Below are 24,118 nucleotides of genomic sequence, written 5' to 3' on the forward strand. Positions count from 1 at the left end.
CATATAAATGGTGATACTTCATCAGTATATCATACTATCCAAATATATACTGCTATGCTGTACCTTTAGAGTTTTTCTCTTGAAGAAAAATTAATTCTCTAGAGTTTTAAATTCAACATGCAAGATACCTAAATCGAATTGTCTTCTTTTGTCTGGTATAAGAAAACTTTAAGCTACAACTTTAGTATTCAAATATTATTTTCTATCGGATATATAAATTATTTTTGCTGAAATGTGATTTTTATTGATATTGTGTAATTTCACATTCACATTCAGCTATTGAAACAAACTGACTTAATTATACAGTGTTCAGATCTAGAGATCACATCTTAATATTCAGATGTGCATTCAGATCCAGACATTTAGATCTTAATGCACAGCTTAATATTCAGATGTGTATTCAGATTCAGACGTCTTAATCTTAATGGAAACAAATGAGGCCTGAGTGTCCAGTCAGCCAAACTAATCCCACATTTGATCAATATTTGGGCTTAATACCACAGGCTGTCCGGGGGGCCAAATTAATGCCAAAAAATGGCCGGCCGGCCCAAAATAATGTCAAGGCTGGCCGGCCCAACAGTCCAGGAGCTTAAAAAAAAGGCTTTTTGTGTCGACTAAGTCATCACAAAAAATGTCGCCACTAAAGGGCTGCTATAGAAAAATCAGGCTTTTTAGTGGCAATTAAAAAAGTCGTCACTAAAGGTTAAATATCCCAAAACATGTATAATATGTATATATTTAGTAAGAAATATCCCAAAATATGTATAATATGTGTATATTTAGTAAGTATATACAAGAATGATACAGTTTGTTTATATACATATGCTGGAATTAATTATACACTTTATATACAAAAATGATGTAGTTTATATACATATGCTAGAATTAATTATACACTTTATATACAAGAATGATACAGTTTATATACATCTGTTGGAATTAATCATACATTTATTATACATAAATTATACGTTAATTATACATTTATTAAATACATATTATACAATAATGATATGATATTTTTTTTACATATACAATAGTGATACATATTATATACCACAATGATACGGTTTCTATGATACATTTTTTATACGCATGATACACTTTCTATACAAGACTGATACAGTTTATATACACATGTTGAAATTATATATACACTTTCTATACAAAAATGATACATATTATATACAAAAACGATACAATTTTCTATTCTATAATACACATTATATACACAAATGATACATATTTTATACAAAAATGATACATACCTTAGTGATTCATATTTTATACAGTTTCTATACATTACAGATAGGTACTGATACATATTTTTATACACAAACGATACATATTATATACAAAAATCGCCTCAGAGTTTTTTGGGATATTTCTTACTAAATTACACATATTATACATGTTTTGGGATGTTTAACCTTTAGTGGCGACTTTTTTAATTGCCACTAAAAAGTCTGATTTTTCTGTAGGAAGGTCTTTTTTTATTAAAGCGCCTGGCCTTTTAGTGGCGATTTTTTAAATATTTTTGTGGCGACTTTTAGTCGCCACAAAAGACTTGCAACAGATTTTGCCTAGCGGATGGAAATAGTTTATGGGCTAATTTTTAGGTTTTGAAATAAATGGGTCAGCGTGTGGGATTATTTATGGCCCAGTAATCATTTGTGTCCTTCCCCTTCCCTCTAATTAGTAACTCAACAAAGAAATTAAATAAAAATGAAAAGTAATATGTTTGTCTAAATCTTTTTTGTTATTACTTTATTATTCTTCGTTTGTATGTATGCTCAAGTGGAATTTTTTTTTCTTGAAAGAAAGAGATACAGATCATTTCTCCCTCAAGCCAACGTACGGGGACGAGATTCGGAGTGAGCTTAGCTTTAATTAAGGACCTACTTGTTTCATTTGATTCGCAACTTGAGACTATAAGAGCAGCCAGAGAGAGAGAGGGGGGTCAAGAATAGTTAATAAAATAAAACAGAGACTATAAATGGTATACCTTGTTTGGATGGTTGTTTTAACCAAGTGTATTGTATTGTACTGTTAGATTAAATATAATAGTATTTATTTTGATTGTTATTCAAATTTTATTGTATTGTATCGTCAAATTTAGTTATTGTATCGTTTCGTTTATCCATTGTTATGCAATGACGAAAAGTTTCATTTTGTGCAACGATCTATTTGATGTGATCATGTCATTATCTTTTTATTTTTTTTATTTTCTCATTCTGTGAAACTTATTATCTAATACTTGTATATTATTCTTTACCCTACATTTAATATTTTTATAGTAGCTCTTTCCCGTGCCTTACTTTTTTTTTTTTAAGGTTTATCTTTCAAATTATTGATGTGTGACATTTTATGTAATGACAGAAATGATATAACCCATCCAAACATTGTATTTATCAAAATAATAATATAGTACTATACAATACAACACAATACAAGATAATATGATACATTATAAAACAATACTATGTAACAACCATCCAAACAGAGTGTTAGAGGTCCAATGCATAAAGATTTTAATACTTCCATTTGAAATATCAGTTGAGAGAAAGAAGTTGACAAGAAACACCCGCCCAAAAGCCGCCTCCAACCAATGAAACATGCTTAAATAGATCACCTTACAGGCAGAGAGAGAAAGGGTAGAAGAGAAACAAACAAACAAAGAGCAGAAATTAAAGGAAAATGTTCGCTAGTAATGATGGAGCGAAAGGTGACGTAGAAGAAGGAACAAGGTCCCTGCTGTATCCAGGCATTGGAAATGAGGAAAATGAGTTGCGTTGGAGTTTCATTCGCAAAGTTTACTATATCCTAGCCTCTCAGATCATCCTAACCACCATCATCTCTGCCATCGCCGTCTTTTACACTCCCATTAACAACCTCCTTCATGGCATTAATACCATCCTTCTCATTATCCTCATTTTCCTACCTCTCCTATGTAAGTCATGGCGTCGTTATAAATTTATCTCATCCTTTAATTTGTGCTATCAGCCATCAGTTTTCTGAAATCGTACGTTGTCCTTCGTCCGAAAAGTATACTGAACTATAGAAAATAATATTTCATATATAGGTTTTAAAAAATCTTTTAATACTCCTGACTTTGCTACTACCCACTACTATGTGTGACAATGGTTAGATATTATATTTTAAAAACTTTTCAACTCTCTCGCTTTGTCCTGATTAACTTTGGCTAGATATGAAGTTTAAGAAAAAGCGAACAGCTTTTAAAATTTCTGATAATACTACACGCTTGGAGGCCAATCCTGATAATTCGTTTTTGTGCAGTGTTATTGCCCTTATATTTCTATCGAGAAAAGCATCCGCTGAATTTTGTTTTCCTTGGCCTCTTCACTATAACCCTGAGTATCGGTATTGCAGTAAGTTGTGCTAATACAGATGGTGAGTAGTTTGAACCTTTCTATATATGTTTGTCCTTTAATATGTTTGGATATATATATATACATATACACTAGTTATGGAAGGTCCGTGTTAAGCCCGAGCCAAACTCAAAATATAAAAATATAATCTTTTATTAAATAAGTATAACCTGCTATTCCTTTTGTCCCAATTTATGTGATACACATTCCTTTTTAGTCTGTACAAAAACAAATTATACATTTTTATATTTAGAAATAATCTAACTTAAAACTTCTCATTTTACCCTTAATGAAATGATTTACGGCCACACAAACATATATGACTTGTTTTAGGCCATAAGTTTAAACTTCGTGCCTCATCAAACTATATCACATAAATTGAGACGGAGGAAGTACATTTTTCTACCGGATGACTAATTTAATGTATTAGCAGGTTAATAATATCTTATTAATAAGTTTTATAATTATTAAAGTTTCTTCATCACGCAATTAGATGATTTTTAATGAAAACTTTATTTATGAGGAAGAAAGTTAAGTAGAAAAATTAGCAAATCTCAAAGGGACACAAGTGATTCGATATCCTAAACTAAGATGATAAAGTAGGATAATTACAACTTGCAAAAATCATAAATCGAAAAATATTTTCACATTTTTGTGAATTTGTCAGTGTGTGATTTTATTTATAGACAAAAATAAACTTGTTTTGATACTTATTAAATTATGCACTCATTATTTTGTGTTAAGGGTTTATGCTAGTTAAATGTGATTTTTAACCTTAGTTTTAGATTAAATAATTTCTAAAATTATACCTGAAAATCATTTTAGTACAAATTTTTTTAAACACATGAGCTCAGTAAAGTATAAATATAATATAACAGAAATGCCTACATGTAAATAAATAAATTTTTAGAAATTCTCAAATTCAATGATGCAAGTATAAAGTAAAAGAAATGCCTACATGTAAAGAATCTACAACCAACGAACCAATAACCAGAGAAAAAAAAGGTTGGATGATAATATGCAACAAATGAAAAAGGGAAAAGGAGAGAGCGACAAGAAACAAGAATATTTAGCGAAGAAATGATTGTTTTTTTAATGATAATAGATAAGATCAATAGAAGAAAGTGAAAGAAAAAATAAGGCAGGTGTTCGACAGCTTTTAAAAAGTAGACCATAAGAACAAAAAGTAAAGTTGACGTAGCGATCTAGTAGCTCAGTTGGTTGGCTACTTGAACTTTCACCTTGTTGGTGAGGGTTCGAATCCCCACGTTATAATCCCCTCCCGCATTTTTCCTTTCCCTACCCCAATGTAATAAAATAATTAAAAAAAAGTAAAATTGACTTTAAAAAATAACATTAGGACCTAGAAATAATTAATTAAAAAGTTTAATATTAATTTAGAAATTTATGTGAGGACTGCAAAGCTCTTGGTTCTCCCTTATATATAGTAGTAATATGTATATACTATATAATTTGCTAAAGCATGGAAACTAAATTACAGGAAAAAGTGTGCTTGAAGCGTTGATCTTGACATCTGCTGTAGTTTTAGCTCTTACTGGTTACACATTTTGGGCTTCTAGGAGAGGCCATGACTTCAGGTTTTTGGGCCCAACACTGTTTGCTAGCCTCTTTGTGCTTGTGTTGACTGGATTTATGCAGGTTTGTACCTTTCTCTGCTCCATCTAGATTGCCAAAGCTAGAAATTTTACTAATGGTGTTCAAAAATTAATTATATATTTCTAAAAAGTACTTTTTGACCTGGATACACATTATTATTTTCTATATAGTACATTATAATTTTCTGTCGAAAGGGGCTTAGCTGACCACCTTTGATCTATGTAGCAGCTATGCCTATGTTGTAATACAACATTTTGGAAGAGTTCAAGCTGTTGGACGTTGCATCTGTTAGAGATAAAGTTTTTTAGAATAATTAGTTGTTTAGTTATAGTATGAGTCTAATAGTAATTTTATTAGAATATTTAGTTTTAGTAAGAGTCTATTACTTTGTTTATGTGCCGATATAACAACTTATGATTAATAAAATTCATAGACAGCTTTTCATTCATATTTTCTACCTTAGTGCTTGCATCTCTCTCCAAAAAATCATAACACAAGCAAATATATAGCCTCTGTCACCAACAGTGGCGGACCTAAAGTTTTACGCCAGTGGGTTCAGTAAAATGACTTTAAACGGCAAGTGAACTTTGTCCAACACTCTCTTTTTTTGGGCAGCCGAGGTTTTTTTTTGGGGGGAGGGGGTGGGTGGGGGGTGGGTGGGTCCTAATGCTACCACAAAATGAATAATGCGTTCCTTTTTTCTTTTTCTTTTTTCTCTATAAACATTTGGGAAGGAAATTTAAAACGTTTAACAAAGATTTATTACTTTAACTAAAATAAAATTATTCAAAATAACAGCGATGTTTCAACAAAATGAATCATTTATCCAAATTAGAAATCTTTTAAATTCTAAGAAATTTGATAAAATCTTTTTCTTATTAAAAATAATAAAGTTGTTTATTTACAAACAAAAGAACAAAATAAAGGAAATATAGTCATATAACTTAAATTAACCAATACTACAAGTTATAAGAGAAGATAGCTTATAAAGTAAACTAATAAATTCAATAAAATATGAATAAACAATTTAGAGTTAAAAATTATTATATGTTTTCATGATTGCACTTGCATATTTTAGATAAAATAATACTCCCGCCATTTCAATTTATGTGAACCTATTTGACTGGGCAGAGAAGATTTTTGAACTTGTGGTGTAAAATGAAGCACATATATTTTGTCGGGCTATAAATCATTACATAAAGGTTAATTGTTTCGAAATATGAAAAAAAGTCATTCTTTTTTACACAGACTGAAAAGGAAGAAGTCACCTGCTAGTTTATTCTTCTTCTTCCTTCTTGTTTTTTTTTCTTTTTTCCCAATGATAATGATCTATTACTTTAACTAAAATAAAATTATTCAAAATAACAGCGTTGTTTCAATAAATTGAATCATTTATCCAAATTAGAAATCTTTTAAATTCTAAGAAATTTGATAAAATCTAAAATCTTTTTCTTATTAAAAAGAATAAAGCTGTTTATTTACAAACAAAAGAAAAAAATTAAGGAAATACAGTCATATAACTTAAATTAACCAATACTACAAGTTATAAGAGAAGATAACTTATAAAGTAAACTAACAAATTCAATAAAATATGAATAAAAAACTTAGAGTTAACAATTATTATATGTTTTCATGATTGCACTTGCGTATTTTAGATAAAATAGTACTCCTGCTATTTTAATTTATGTGAATCTATTTGACTGGGCAGAGAAAATTTTTGAACTTGTGGTGTAAAAGGAAGCACATATATTTTGTCGGGCTATAAATCATTACATAAAGGTTAATTGTTTCGAAATATGGAAAACAGTCATTCTTTTTGACACAGACTGAAAAGGAAATAGATTCACATAAGTTGAAACACAGGAACTATAAGATTTCTCTTTGTAGATTTTTTTTTTATATTTTGAAGTGAAATTGACAGTACAATAATCCTATGAAATTTGAGTAAAGAAATCAAATGTAAAATAAAATAAAAAGATCATTATCATTGGGAAAAAAGAAAAAAGAAAAACAAGAAGGAAGAAGAAGAAGAATAAACTAGCAAGTGAAAGAACAAAAAAAGAGCTTTGCACGTGAGTGCAGCATCTAAACTATACCAAATATAAGCAATTGCTTTTATTAAGTTTCGAATATACGACCCTCCACCAACAATTGAACCCACTGACCCTCCATCTATGGGATTATTTTGTTTTTTAGTGGATTCAAATATTTCATATATTAGAATTTACAGAATTTAACCTATAGAAAACACCGTAATTTGTCGGTGAAGTGAGTTCATTTAATCCCACTTGACCCTACGTGGGTCCGCCCCCACCAAGATAGAACTTTTACATGTCCTATTAATTTCTTTTGTAGTTCTGACTTTGCCCATCTAATTTGCAGTGGTTCTTCCCTCTTGGATCTATAGCTACTGCTATTTACTGTACAATCAGTGCTATAGCTTTCTGCGCGTATATTGTGTATGACACGAGCAACCTGATTAAGAGGTTCACCTATGATCAGTACATCTGGGCATCTGTCAATCTTTACCTCGACATTCTTAACCTCTTCTTAGACATTCTGCGGTTGCTCAGGCCCAGAAACAACTAGCTAGGTCTATGAAGTGCACACTTGAAACAATTTTATGAAGGACAAATTGGTTATGTACGTAGATATTGTACATCTCTCTACTCACATAAGAGCATATTGTAAGCAAATTCGTGTTTAGACATTGTCGAGGATAAGTAAGGTGGAATAAAATTTCATTAATGCTACTGTAATTGACTGAGAAAATGCATTGTCAGCTTCAGTGTTGGTTGAAAAAACAATAATCGTATTATACTAAAAGTGGAAAGCCCCAAAGTGAAAAGTTAAAATTGTTAGGATTTGAATCCCAAATCCGACCTTTGTAAGCAGGTTTCCAGGAAAGATTGGAGGGTCACAGCTGAACCACTTAAATACCAACCTCCTTAGACAGAACCTACTTACGCCGTGATGTAAGCGAAGAATAAATAGCACACACAGATTTATAGTGGTTCACCCTCAATATGAGAGCTACGTCCACGTTGCTGCTGCAGATCTTATTAAAGAAGAAATATTACAAGTGTTTACAACACTCAACCTCACAACCCCAATCCCAATTACACTCAAGAATTTTACCACAGAAAATTCTCTCAAAGACCTTCTCTTACTTAGGCCTCTCACTAAGAGTATTTCTCTTAGATTTTTTTTCTCTCTTTGGGATGTGTTGTCTTCTTCAATTTGGTGTGTTTTACAAATGAACCATAAGCTACCTATTTATAGGAATGAATTTCCTATGATGAGGTAAGCGCTTACATCACGACTATCATGAGGTAAGCGCTTACATCACGACTATGTGAACAAAAGAATTGACTTGTTTGGCCAATTCCACACCCAACAAATCTCCCACTTGAAGACTAATTTTAATTTGTCTTCACACTTTGATCGATGCAGCAGCTCTTTCCTAGTTTCATACTTCGTGCAGGCCAACTGAAGCTGAGCATAGCTTCAGTTTGTCTATCGTCACTGCCTTTGTCAGCATGTCTGCTGGATTCTGACTCCCTGCGATCTTCTCAAGCACCAGCGCTCCATCTTCCAAAGCTGATCTAATGAAATGGTACCGGAGTTGTATGTGCTTCGTTCGAGCATGGTAAACCGAGTTCTTTGCCAAATGAATGGCGCTTTGGCTATCACAATATAGCACACTTCCCTCGTGGTCCTGATCCAATTCCCGCAGAAAAGATTGTAGCCACATCATTTCCTTTGTGGCCTCCGTCACAGCAACGTACTCAGCCTCACAACTAGAGAGAGCTACTATCTTTTGCAACTTGGAAACCCAAGAGATTGCAGTACCTCCGAATGTGTAAACATACCCGGATGTGCTCTTTCTGCTATCAATATCACCACCGTTTTCAGCATCAACATACCCCTGCAATCCTGTTTTTGATTTTCGGAAATACAGAGCTGAACTCGAGCTGCCTTTCAGATATCTGAATATCCACTTCACAGCCTCCCAGTGTTGCTTTCCCGGATTGCTCATAAATCGGCTGACAACTCCCACTGCATGTGCAATGTCTGGCCTTGTACATATCATTGCATACATAAGACTACCGATTGCAGATGCATAAGGTATCTTGTCCATCTGCTTCTTCTCATCCTCGGTTGTCGGCGACTGATCCTTTGACAACCGAAGGTGTCCAGCCAAGGGAGTGCTGACTGGCTTGGCATCATGCATGTTAAACCTTTTGATAACTTTCCTCACGTATTCTTCTTGTGAGAGTTTGATGCCCTCCTTGCTTCGGTCGATTCTCATCCCAAGGATTTGCTTTGCAGCTCTCAAATCCTTCATTGCAAACTCTTCCGATAACCCTTTTTTCAACCGATCAATCTCCTGTAGGTTTGCTCCTACGATTAGCATGTCGTCGACATAGAGTAGCAGTATCATGTACGAGTCTTCAAATTTTTTGAAGTAACAGCAGTGATCTGCCTCGCACCTTGAAAAATCAGCTTTCTTCATAAAGCTGTCAAACTTTAAATACCACTGTCTTGGAGCCTATTTTAGTCCGTACAGACTCTTTTGAAGTTTGCACACCAGATTCTCCTTTCCTTTGATTTTGAATCCCTCCGGCTGTCGCATGTAGATTTCCTCGTCTAGATCACCGTGAAGAAATGCAGTTTTCACGTCCATCTGTTGCAGATGTAGATTTTCCTTTGCTACCAGCCCAAGAACAGTTCTGATAGTCACCATCTTGACTACGGGAGAGAAGATCTCCGTATAGTCAATGCCTTCTTTCTGTTGAAATCCCTTTGCAACCAGCCTTGCTTTATAACGCTTGCTTCCATTGGGTTCTTCCTTTATCCGATAAACCCATTTGTTTTGCAATGCCTTTTTATCCTTTGGCAACTCGGATAATTCCCATGTATGATTTGCCGATAGTGAATCCATTTCATCCTTCATTGCCAGCTCCCACTTAGTCGATTCATCGACTTGCATTGCTTCTTCATAACATTCCGGCTCCCCTCTATCAGTGAGTAGAATGTAGTTGAGGGATAGAGAGTACCTATGAATCGGTTTCCTGATTCTGGATGATCTACGCAGTTCTGTGATTGGCGTCTGTTGATTTGTTTTAGAATCAACACTTTCATCAGCACCTTCTCGGATTGTTTGTTCCTCTGCCTCGGTTGTACCTAGTTGCGGCTCAGGTGTCGGAAAGTCCCTCAAATCCACTATTTCTGATTCCTTGTCCTGACATTTTGAATTTTTTTGCAACTTGTCTTTGTACAGTACCTCTTCGTTGAAGACAACATTCCTGCTTCGGATGATTTTCCGATTTTGTTCATCCCAAAATCGGTACCCAAGCTCGGTGTCACCATAGCCAATAAAGTAACACTTCTTTGATTTTGGATCAAGCTTGCTTCTAGCCGTATCATCATTATGAACATATGATAAGCAGCCGAACACTTTCAGAAATGAAAGATTTACCTTCTTGCCACTCCAGACTTCTTCTGGAATTCTGAAATCCAAGGGAACTGATGGTCCTCGGTTAATTAAGAAGGCCGCGGTATTGACTGCATCTGCCCAGAATGTCTTGGGCAGTCCAGAGTGTATTCTCATACTCCGAGCACGCTCGTTCAACGTTCGGTTCATTCTTTCGGCTACTCCATTCTGTTGCGGCGTTCCAGGAATAGTCTTCATCATCTTGATCCCATTATCGACACAATACCGTTTGAAATCACCATCAGTGTATTCTCCGCCGTTGTCGGACCTCAAACACTTCAACTTGAGGTTTGTTTCATTCTCGACCATGGCTTTCCATCTTTTGAATACACTAAACACATCAGATTTATTTTTCATAAAATAAACCCATACCTTCCTGGTTGAATCATCAATGAAGGTCACGTAGTAGTGTGATCCTCCAAGGGAGGGTACAGTGATAGGTCCCCACACGTCTGTGTGCACCAATTCCAGCTTTTCGACCTTCAACTCTCTGCCTGCACTTGAGAAGCTTACTCGCTTTTGTTTTCCGAGAATGCAGCTCTCACACGTATGAAGGTCCACCGTCTTCAGCTCCGGAATTAAGCCATTTGTCACCAACAGCTTCATCCCCTTCTGGCTGATATGCCCAAGCCGACAATGCCACAAATCTGTCTTCTTTGTGTTGTCAACCACAGCAACAATATCACGACAGCTATCCGTCATGTAGAGACTGCCAATCTTCTTTCCTCGGCCAACTACCATAGCACCTTTCGCCACCTTCCAAGACCCATTACCAAAGTTGAGATCATATCCCTCATCATCAAGCTGACCTACTGAAATCAGGTTTCGCATCAGCTTTGGAACATGTCTAACTTTTGTAATCTTCCACGAGGATCCATTTGACATCTTCAAATTAATGTCTCCCGTGCCAACAACGTCTAACGGCTCTCCATCGGCTAAATAAACTTTGCCGAGATTCCCAGCCACGTAGTTTGTCATTATATCATGATGTGGGGTGGTATGAAAGGACGCTCCTGAGTCAAGCACCCAAGAGTCTATCGGGCTGTCAACCGATAGCAACAACGCATCGCCAATGTCTTCCGTAGCAGCGTTGATTCCAGCCCCCTTGTTGTCCTCCTTCTTTGGCGCCCTGCAGTTCTTCTTGAAGTGACCTGGTTTTCCACAGTTCCAACACTCAAATGTTCGTCCTAGTCTGGATTGACCCCTGCCATTCCTTGACTTCGATCTGCCCCTATTTCGGTTGTAGTTTCTGTCATAATTTCTGCTTCTGTTTTCAACATTAAAAGCAGAACTCGTCGATGCCTCTCCAGAATCTGTCCTGCGCACTTCCTCAGCAAGGATACGATCCCTAACATCGTTGAACTTTAGTTTGTCACTACCGACAGAATTACTAACCGCTGCTCTCATTGGCTCCCAGCTATTTGGTAGGGATGCCAACAAAATTAGAGCTTGCACTTCATCATCGAAATCAATTTTTACCGATGACAATTGATTTACAATGGTATTGAATTCATTTACGTGTGCAGCAACATGAGCATTTTCCATCATCGTTAGATGAAATAGTTTCTTCATGAGAAATACCTTATTATTTGCCGAAGGTTTCTCATACATGTCAGACAATACCTTCATCATATCTGCGGTGGTCTTCTCCTTTGCCACGTTGTGAGCAACGTTCTTCGACAGCGTCAGCCGAATGACTCCCAAAACTTGTCTGTCGAGGAGATTCCAATCTGCTTGCTTCATCTCCTCTGGTTTCGGACTCAGAGGTTCATGAAGCTTTCTGCCATATAAATAATCTTCAATTTGCATTCTCCAGAACGCAAAATCTGTACCATCGAATTTACCGATGCCGTGCGTCGTACCATCTTCGCCTCCCATCGTTTCTAAATCACAACACAACCTGTTGCTTTGATACCAGTTGTTAGGATTTGAATCCCAAATCCGACCTTTGTAAGCAGGTTCCCAGGAAAGATTGGAGGGTCACAGCTGGACCACTTAAATACCAACCTCCTTAGACAGAACCTACTTACGCCGTGATGTAAGCGAAGAATAAATAGCACACACAGATTTATAGTGGTTCACCCTCAATATGAGAGCTACGTCCACGTTGCTGCTGCAGATCTTATTAAAGAAGAAATATTACAAGTGTTTACAACACTCAACCTCACAACCCCAATCCCAATTACACTCAAGAATTTTACCACAGAAAATTCTCTCAAAGACCTTCTCTTACTTAGGCCTTTCACTAAGAGTATTTCTCTTAGATTTTTTTTCTCTCTTTGGGATGTGTTGTCTTCTTCAATTTGGTGTGTTTTACAAATGAACCATAAGCTACCTATTTATAGGAATGAATTTCCTATGATGAGGTAAGCGCTTACATCACGACTATCATGAGGTAAGCGCTTACATCACGACTATGTGAACAAAAGAATTGACTTGTTTGGCCAATTCCACACCCAACAAAAATACCAAATTGTCGTTCAATAGTTGAATGACTTTCTAACCCTTCAAGCAAATACTAACCTACGTACATCTCTCCTCAATTACTATCATTGCTATACTCTTTTACCAGAGACAGACCCAGGATTTGAGTGCAACGGGGGCACCATTATCTTTAATGCATCAATTACTATCGACAAAGTTAGGCGTTCGACTCTTAAAAAACTTATTGATTACAATAGCAAAGTACAAACTTCAATATTATCAAATATAATTAATTTGGTACTAGTTTAACAAAAGTACATCATCAACTCATACTTGAACTCGACGCGTTTTCATTTTTTGAAAATGGTCGATAATAGCATCATTGCTTACAATTGCAAATACTTCCTTCTCAAAGTAAGAAACTAAACAATTTTTTTTTTAAAAAATCACTAATAATCCTGCGTAATTCATCTCAGGCTCATTATCATCATTATATTATTAAAAAGAGGATAAATAACCAATAAACTTCTCCCAAATCCATTTGAAAAATAAAAACAAACCCGACATTTCAAGACCTTAAGTTGTTTGTACAAAATCCTAAATTTAAGAATATGATAAGATGTTAGGGCTGAGTATAAGATAAGACAATTTTTAATTAAATGAAATCTATAAAGTTACGTATTCCTCAATCCCTAGTAATTAAATACTATTATATAGTTATATCATAAGTAATCTATATTAATCACTACAAAAGAAGGGAAAACTTTACCGTAAGAGAAGTCTGATCGTTGGCTCGAATTCGATTACCGGAGAAATTAATGAATATCGACAATTAATTCGACTATGGGTGACGTTCGTAACTTAGGGATTTGTGAGAAACTTGATAATGGAAGAATGGAAGAAGGGCTTGAGAATGGAGAGAGCCAATGGAGTTTCTATTTTCTTATTACGTTGCGAAAAGATGAGTGGAAGTGGGAAAAGATCTTTTGAAATTTGGGGCTTTTGCGGGGAGGGATTTAATGAACAAGTAAAATGGGAGGGGTACTAAACATTAAAAAGATTAAAAAAAAAATTGCATTCAACGTAGGTTTGTACAGTAGTTTACTGCATAATATTTTTAAGAAATAAAAATTGTAGGAGCTGAGATTCGAACTCGTGTCGCAACTGATGAGCATTTGCTCAAGGACATTCCTACCAACTGAACTACTTTAGCAATTATGTTTGAGGGGTCCTTTTAAAATATACGACAGTTTTTTAAGGTATATAAATATATGTATATTAGGGTTTCTTCCGAAGTTACGTGTCACACCCCAACCTTGGGGGTGTGGCCGGCACTCGGCACCCGAAGGCCCGAGCGAACCAACCATGGCATCTGTGACAAGTAATATGAATAATGGGCCGACAAGGCCACTATATGACACTAACAAGAACCAAATGTATCAACCTGCACGCAGAAGAACCCAACAACAACCTATATATATAGCTAAGGCCAACAAGGCTATATCACAGTCATGCCAACTGTACAGGGGGCCGACAAAGCCAAGCAAAACATATATACACTGACAACTGGTCTGCAAGCCTCTAAAAGAGTAACATGATATCAACAGGTCGGGACAGGGCCCCGACATACCCCAAAACTATATATATATACACATGCAGTAGTACCTATGGACTCAAAACAAACAACTTCAAAGAAGTGGAGTGCGACACTGAACTGCTGATCTCGGTGTCCTACTGCGGAGGTGCGTCGGCCTGTCTATCAGCACCTGTGGGCATGAACACAGTGCACAAAGGGAGTCAGTACGAAATATGTACTGAATATGTAGGGCAGTACGCACAAGCACAAATAATTTAAATAATATGAGTAGAGATTTAGAAACAACCTGAAACTCTGTTCAAGGCAACCATAACCACAACACAAATGTAAATGCGTGCTCATAAAATCATTCCTCACTGTGGAGGTATATATCATATCATGTTATAATAATAAATCCCTCTGTGGGGTGAGCTCATCATCATAACGTCATCTCTGCCCAACTGATCAGTGGCGATGCACAGCTACGTGCCTACCCGGCCGCCTACAACACGGCTCGGTAAAGAAGAAACATGTCTAGGTGCATATATAAGTGCCTACCGGCTGAATATAGCGCGGCTCGGTAATGAAAACAAATACATATATATATATATATATATATATATATATATATATATATAAGTGCAATGCAAGACTGACCTCAGAAGAGATATCATAAGAAGAGTCGGAGTGACCTGTCGTCGTTACCCTCCAACTATCGTTATTGTCGCTACGTTCTTTGGTTTGCAATTATGAGACAACCGGCACAAGAAACATGAAAGTTACGTAGTATGGATTTATTTGAAGTAGGCATCATATTCAAGCTAGCAGTAACCATGATCAATATGAACGTCGGAGGAAGAATGAACAAAAGAATTCTAGTTCTCTTTGAGCGACGAACAAGGGAAGATGAGAATACTTAAATCTTCTTCGATGTGAGTTATTCATAAGAAAAGGGCAGATTTAATCATATTTATCAATTTGAAGTGAAGCAATTCGAATTCGATGAAACAATTCAATAAACGTTCATTCGAGTTCTAGTCATGCCGAAAGATATAGAGAAGGACCCTACATACCTCGTTGTTGAAGTGAATCCCGTCCCACGAGCCCTCGTGTCCTTTATAATTGGTTATCTACGTCATACAAAGGATTCGAGATCAATTCCAAGTCTATAAATTATAAAAACATTCATTGGGACATTTTATCGAACGACTTGCAGGTGTACGTTCATTAGATTGTTTATAGAACAATTTCTTTTTTCAAGATTACCATTTTCTTCTCCTTTACCCCTACACTACATTATCAATCCATCCACTACTTCACAATCCCAAAATAATACATTTACACCATATAAACTAGCCCAACAATCAAGTTCATCTTTAGGAGTTCATATGAGTCCATAAAAACTTGTTCTCATGGGATTTCTTATCTAATTCCTAGGTTTAGATGTTTATAGAGATCAAGGTGATGAGAAGACGATCAAAACATACCTTAAGCGTTGAGGAACACTTCAACAGACAAGTCACTTCAAGCCGAAGCTTTCTTCCGGAAGACAAAACAACGAGAAATCGACGATTCTACGATTGTGACGTGATTCCTTATGTTGTAATCACTTGATTTGCCTTTGAATTTAATTGTGATTGATGGAGAATCATTTGAGAGAATAAATTAGCTGTTCTAGGGTTTAACTTGAGAAAAAATGAGGGCCTAAAACGTTTTGGGTCCCTTTTTACATCACTTAAGTTGGGCAGCCACCGACTTGGGCCCACTATCCCGCGACAGTTTGCACCCTTGTACGGAAATGCATATTTATTTCTACTCAAACGTCGTATTGGCAAACGGTTAAATGCAATGGAAACTAGACTCGTATACCTTCGATTTGATAGGTGGATCACCCCGTAACTCCCAGTAGATTGAGAGTCAGCTCTTCGACATCTGACCTAAATTTCAGTGAAATTTACAAACGTAACTTGCGACGACCTTTGTCGACTTTCGTATCACAACTCGTTTGACTTCAAAACTTAACATACGACTATAATACTATTTAAATACCTCAAAACATTACCTTCTTATCATGTTATCCACTTTACGATATGATAACGCACGAAAACACGAGGTGTAACATCCTTCCCCCATTAAGAACATTCGTCCTCGAATGTTGAGGGATATCTCAACTCTCAGGATTTCTAAAAATTTTGGCAGACTTTCCTTTGTAAATAGGACTATCCAAAACTTGTCAAGCAGCTCAAACCAATATCCAAAGCCACACAGGACCACACAACAATGGCAATTTGGCCTCGCACAACCATCTAAGTATGCAGAAAGCAAGATAAGTTAGCCATAACTCACCTCAACTGTCATCTACCGTGGCCTGGGATGTACTCGCTGCACCTGACTCAGCAATAGCACCTAACACAACATATATATATATATATATATAGCTTGAGAAATGGAAATAAGAAAAGAAGTATTGTATCGTAGAGATGTCAATGTAAACCTGAAGATTGGAACAAATAAGGGTATCGGGCTTTCATATCTTCTTCTGCCTCCCATGTCATTTCTTCTACATTATTATTCCGCCGCAATACCTTAACCGAAGTTACCTCTTTAGATCGCAATTTACGAACTTGACGATCTAGGATGGCGACAGGAAATTCCTCATACGACAAGTCCTCAGTAACTTGAATATCCTCAATAGGGGTGATACGAGAAGGATCGCCTAAGCATTTACGAAGCATGGAGACATGGAATACCGGATGGATTGCCTCTAGCTCTGGTGGAAAATCAAGTTTATAAGCAACTTGGCCAATCCTCTGCACGATCTGATACGGCCCGACATACCTGGGGCTAAGCTTGCCTTTCTTGCCAAATCTCATTATGCCTTTCATAGGCGATACCTTCAGAAATACCCAATCTCGCACGGTAAACTTCAGATCTCTACGTCAGTTGTCTGAGTATGTCTTCTGTCGGCTCTGAGCCGTCAATAACCTTTATTGAATTAACTTAACGTTCTTTACCACTTGTTGTACCAACTCAAGTCCTAACAACTTCATTTCACCGACATCAAACCAACCGATAGGGGACCTGCACTCGTCCGTATAAAGCTTCATATGGTGCCATCTGTATGCTATAGTGGTAGCTATTGTTGTAGGCAAACTCAATGAGTGGAAAATGATCTTCCCAGCTTCCTTTGAAGTCCAATACACAAGCTCGTAACATATCCTCGAGCGTCTGAATAGTACGTTCGGCCTGTCCATATGTTTGTGGATGGAAAGCTGTGCTGAGACTAATATGAGTACCCAACCCTTCTTGGAAAGATCTCAAGAAATTAGCTGTAAACTGCGCACCTCTGTCAGATATAATAGAAAATGGAACTCCATGTAATCGAACTATCTCTTTGATATACAATCTGGCATAATCTTTAATTGTGTACGTAGTTCTGACAGGTAAAAAGTGTGCTGATTTTGTAAGTCTATCCACAATAACCCTGATGGAATCGAACTTCCGACGAGAACTAGGAAATCCTATAATAAAGTCCATATTAATAGCTTCCCATTTCCATGTTGGGATCTCGATATTCTAAAGCAATCTACCAGGTTTCTGGTGTTCAACCTTAACCTGCTGACAATTTGGACACTGAGCCACAAATGTAGCAATGTAATTCTTCATACCATTCCACCAATATAACTGACAAAGGTCGTGGTACATCTTAGTAGAACCGGGATGAACCGAATACCGAGACTGGTGAATCTCGGTCATAATTTGCTTGCGAAGACCCCCAACATTAGGTACACACCATCGACCTTTATATTTGAGAACTCCGTCATCTGATATCTCGAACAATTGCTTTTTCTGAGAAGAGATGCCTTCCTTTATCTTAACCAATTCGGGATCTTCAAACTGTCGTTCTTTCACTTAAGCTACTAACGATGACTCCGTAGCTTTCTGAACCACACCACCCTTATCACCTGTGTCAAGTAACCGCACACTCAGACTGGAAAATCGATATAGATCCTTGGTCATCTCTAACTTATCAGCTCCCACATTCTTCAAACTGCCCATGGACTTGCGGCTCAACGCATCAGCTACGACGTTCGCCTTTCCCGGATGGTATAGGATATCAACATCATAGTCCTTCAGTAATTCCGGCCACCTTCGTTGTCTCAAGTTTATCTCTTTTTGCTTGAATATATACTGCAAACTCTTATGGTTTGTGTAGATATCAACATGAACTCCATAAAGATAATGACACCATATTTTCAGGGCAAATATAACGGCTGCCAACTCTAGATCATAAGTTGGGTAATTCTGCTCGTGCTTCCTCAATTGTCTTGAAGCATACGCAATAACCTTGCCTGCTGCATCAAAACACACCCCAATCCAACCCTTGACGCATCACAGTACACCACATAACCTTCAGATCCCTCAAGAAGTGCCAGAACAGGGGCTGATGTTAATCGATTCTTCAATTCCTGAAAGCTCCTTTCACAAGCATCAGACCATTGAAACTTAGCTGCTTTATGTGTCAATTTCGTCAAAGGAGTGGCAATAGAAAAGAAATTTTCCATAAACCTCCGCTAATATCCGGCTAAGCCCAAGAAACTACGAACTTCCGTAAGAGTTGTGGGCCTCGACCAATTCTTTACTGCCTCAATTTTCTGACCATCCACCTTGATACCTTCATCTGAGACGATATGTCCAAGGAACGCCACTAAATTAAACCAGAACTCGCATTTAGAGAATTTAGCATACAACTTACGATCTTGAAACGTCTGCAATACTACTCGCAAATGATCTGCGTCCTCTGCTTCTGACCGAGAGTATATCAGAATATCATCAATGAACATAATCATGAAGATGTCAAGAAATGGCTTGAAGACCCGGTTCATTAAATCCATAAAAATCACTGGTGCTTTAGTGAAACCGAAGGACATGATAATAAATTCATAATGGCCATATCTGGTCCGGAAAGCCGTCTTCGGGATATCTTGCTCTTTGACTCGCAACTGATGATATCCAGACCGAAGATCGATCTTGGAAAAGTACTTCGCGCCTTGTAGTTGATCAAATAAATCATCGATTCTGGGAAGGGGGTACTTGTTCTTAATAGTCACCTCGTTGAGCTGACGGTAATCAATACACATTCTCAACGAGCCGTCTTTCTTACGAACAAACAGCACCGGTGCACCCTATGGAGAAGCACTGGGTCTAATAAAACCTTTATCCAGAAGATCCTTCAACTGAGCTTTCAGTTCCTTTAACTCAGCAGGGGCCATTCTATACAGAGGAATAGATATAGGCTGAGTATCTGTAAGTACATCAATAGCAAAGTCGATTTCCCTTTCAGAAGGAAGGCCAGGAAGTTCATCAAGAAATACATCGAGGAATTCATTAACAATAGGAACCGACTGAAGAGTTAGAGGTTCCGCGCCCACATCCTACACTCGCACCAGACGGTAAATATATCCTTTCGCAATCATTTTCCGAGCCTTAAGGTAAGAAATAAACTTCCCTTTTGGCGCTGCAACATTGCCTTTCCACTCAATAACAGGCTCGCTTGGAAAATTAAAATGAACAATTTTCGCCCAGCAATCTACATTAGCATGACAAGAAGCCAGCCAATCCATACCCATAATAATATTGAAATCAGCCATCTCCAGTTCATGCAAATCAACTAACGTATGGTGGTCATGAATCATCACATCACAATCTTGATATACCTGTCTAACTATCACAGGCTCACCTACGGGCGTTGATTCCTCAAATGGCTTACGCAATAATTCAGGCCCTTTATTACACTTTCCAGCAACGAAGGGAGACATATACGATAATGTAGAACTGGATCTATCAACGCATACATATCAGTGGAAAAGACGAATAATATACCTGTAACCACATCCGGAGATGACTCTAAGTCCCGACGGCCCGATAATGCATATATACGGTTCTGCTAACCGCCTGAAATAGACGCTCCTCCTCTGCCTCTACCCCTTCCAGTCAATGTCTGCATACTCTGGCCAAAAGGGCGCACTGAAGAAGAAGAAGCCGCTGCAGATGCTGTCGGCTGAGTCATACCACCTCCGCCTCTCCTCGGAGAATATCTCATAATATGACCCGGCTGTCCACACGCATAACATACATCAGCACCCTGATGACACATCCTAAAATGAGCCCTACCACATCGATCACAATGGGGCACCGGAGGCCTGATCTGGATAAACTCGCCTCTAAACTGTGGGCCTGAATCCACCTCTAAAATCCCCCGAATCACCCGCAGATCAGGCCCTCTTATGCTGACCTCTATCCCGCTCTCGATCAACTCGCTGCTGCCTCTTACGATCCACTAAGTTCTGTGCATAGGCTTGTATGCGAGCAATATCCATTCCCGGATTCAGAGCAGCTGTAGTACAATCATTAATCAAATATGGTCCTAAACCACCCATGAACCGGTACACTTGATCGGTCATATCAGCTGCAACAATAGGAGCGTATCTGGCCATAGAGTTGAACTGCATGCTATACTCCCTAACACTCATATTACCTTTCTCTAAACGCAGAAACCGATCCTGTCGGGCACGACGAGTCTCAATAGGTAGATATTGCTGCATAAATGCCTTAGAAAATTCTCTCCATATCGCCAGTGGAGCACGGGGTCCCCGGGACTACTCTCAGGTCTCGTACCAATATATAGCAATATCCTGCAGCCTATAAGAAGCAAGCTCTACCGACTCAATATCAGTAGCATGCATAAACCTCAGAGTTCGCCACATACGATCTAGGAAATCCTGTAGATTAGCATTTAGGTTCGTCCCCGTAAACTCTGGAGGTGCCAAATTAATGAAATCTCGCGCCCTTGCACTCACTGCTCTGTCACCCATATCTAGAGCCTGACGTTGGGCTTAAGAGGCCACAAGTCTAGTCAATAACTGCACTGCACTCTGCATATCCAAATCCTGATCAGGTGTAACTGGAGGAGGAACTAGAGGTATATCGACTCTCCTCTGCACCCCAAGAGGGGGTGGAGGTGTTGCTCCAGAAGCCTGAGAGTCAGCCTCATTCTGAGGCTCATGCTGATCCAAATTAGCGGGCGGTGCCTGACTGATGCCTCCTCCCGCCTCGTCATCTAATCTCTGTATAAATTGCCTAGCCGTGTATCGTCTAGTAGTGTTAGGCATTGCTGAAAATATAAAAAAAATAAAGGTCAGAAGTGAACACTTACGGATTAGCTCTATCGCACGATCTAGATCAGAAGAAAGGAATATTTCCTAAATATCCTGTAGCCTCCTGTTTATAAGTGTGGTGCACAACACACCCATAAACAAGACTTTACTAGACATGGCTTGCAGACTCCCTAGGACAGACTTGCTCTGATACCAAGTTTGTCACACCCCAACCTTGGGGGCGTGGCCGGCACTCAGCACCCGAAGGCCCGAGCGAACCAACCATGGCATCTGTGACAAGTAATATGAATAATGGGCCAACAAGGCCACTATATGACACTAACAAGAACCAAATGTATCAACCTGCATGCAGAAGAACCCAACAACAACCTATATATATAGCTAAGGCCAACAAGGCTATATCACGGTCATGCCAACTGTACAGGGGGCCGACAAGGCCAAGCAAAACATATATACACTGAAAACTGGTCTGCAAGCCTTAAAAGAGTAACACAATATCAACAGGTCGAGACAAGGCCCCGATATACCCCAAAACTATATATATATATATATATATATATATATATATATATATATATATATATATAAAGATGCAGTAGTACCTATGGACTCAGAACCAGCAACTCCGAAGAAGTCGAGTGCGACACTCAACTGTTGATCTCGATGTCCTACAACGGAGGTGCGCCGGCCTGTCTATCAGCACCTGTGGGCATGAACACAGCGCACAAAGGGCGTTAGTACGATATATGTACTGAATATGTAGGGCGGTATGCACAAGCACAAATAATGTAAATAATATGAGCAGAGATTTAGAAACAACCTGAAACTCTGTTCAAGACAACCATAACCACAACATAAATGTAAATGCGTGCTCGTAAAATCATTCCTCACTGTGGAGGTATATATCATATCATATAATAATAATAATAATAATAATAATAATAATAATAATAATAATAATAATAATAAATCCCTTTGTGGGGTGAGCTCATCATCATAACATCATCTCTACCCAACTGATCAGTGGCGATGCACAGCTAAGTGCCTACCCGACCGCCTACAACACGGCTCGGTAAAGAAGAAATATGTCTAGGTGCACATATAAGTGCCTACCCGACCGACTATAGCGCGGTTCGGTAATGAATATATATATATATATATATATATATATATATATATATATATATATATATATATATATATATATATATATATATATATATATATATATATATATTTAATGCAAGACTGACCTCAGAAGAGATATCATAAGAAGAGTCAGAGTGACATATCGTCGTTACCCTCCGACTATCGTTATTTTCGCTACGTTCTTTAGTTTCCAATGATGAGACAACCGACACAAGAAACATGAAAGTTACGTAGTATGGATTTATTTGAAGTAGGCATCATGTTAAAGCTAGCAGTAACCATGATCAATATGAACGTCGGAGGAAGAACGAACAAAAGAATTCTAGTTCTCGTTGAGCGACGAACAAGTGAAGATGATAATACTTAAATCTTCTTCGATGTGAGTTATTCATAAGAAAAGGGCATATTTAATCATATTTATCAATTTGAAGTGGAGCAATTTGAATTCGATGAAACAATTCAATAAACGTTCATTCGATTACTAGTCATGCCGAAAGATATAGAGAAGGACCCTACATACCTCGTTGTTGAAGTGAATCCCGTCCCACGAGCCCTCGTGTCCTTTATAATTGGTTATCTACATCATACAAAGGATTCGAGATCAATTCCAAGTCTATAACTTATAAAAACATTCATTGGGACATTTTATCGAACAACTTGCAGGTGTACATTCATTAGATTGTTTATAGAACAATTTCTTTCTTCAAGACTACCATCTTCTTCTCCGTTACCCCTACACTCCATTATCAATCCATCCACTACTTCACAATCCCAAAATAATACATTTACACCATATAAACTAGCCCAACAATCAAGTTCATCTTTAGGAGTTCATATGAGTCCATAAAAACTTGTTCTCATGGGATTTCTTATCTAATTCCTAGGTTTAGATGTTTATAGAGCTCAAGGTGATGAGAATAAGATCAAAACATACCTTAAGTGTTGAGGAACACTTCAACAGACAAGTCACTTCAAGACAAAGCTTTCTTCCGAAAGACAAAACAACAAGAAATCGACGATTCTACGATTGTGACGTGATTCCTTATGTTGTAATCACTTGATTTGCCTTTGAATTTAATTGTGATTGATGGAGAATCAATTGAGAACATAAAGTAGTTGTTCTAGGGTTTAACTTGAGAAAAAATGAGGGCCTAAAACGTTTTGGGTCCCTTTTTATATCACTTAAGTTGGGCAGCCACCGACTTGGGCCCACTGTCCCGTGGCAGTTTGCACCCTTGTACGGAATGCAAATTTCTCTGTACTCATTATTCGTATTGACAAACGGTTA

The 24,118-nt window shown here is 37.6% G+C and overlaps 1 protein-coding gene across 3 annotated transcripts in view; it reads left to right on the forward strand.

The window, feature by feature from the left end:
- Positions 1 to 2,573: 2,573 nt before the first annotated feature.
- LOC132618950 (BI1-like protein) overlaps positions 2,574 to 24,118 on the forward strand; it is a 36,079-nt gene continuing 14,534 nt past the window's right edge. For 2 of the 3 annotated variants that reach the window (XR_009574401.1, XR_009574402.1), the window contains exons 1-3: positions 2,574 to 2,950; positions 3,298 to 3,411; positions 4,891 to 5,048. Coding sequence is in view for 1 of the 3 variants with exons in the window: in XM_060333932.1 (XP_060189915.1) it covers positions 2,698 to 2,950; positions 3,298 to 3,411; positions 4,891 to 5,048; positions 7,389 to 7,595 (732 nt within the window). In the remaining 2 variants the exon portion in view is untranslated. Of the gene's footprint in view, positions 2,951 to 3,297; positions 3,412 to 4,890; positions 5,049 to 7,388; positions 7,761 to 24,118 lie in introns of those variants that run through there. The other variant, XM_060333932.1, reaches the window with a different exon arrangement.

The sequence above is a fragment of the Lycium barbarum genome, chromosome 11, assembly GCF_019175385.1.
Source record: "Lycium barbarum isolate Lr01 chromosome 11, ASM1917538v2, whole genome shotgun sequence".
Classification (NCBI taxonomy): domain Eukaryota; kingdom Viridiplantae; phylum Streptophyta; class Magnoliopsida; order Solanales; family Solanaceae; genus Lycium; species Lycium barbarum.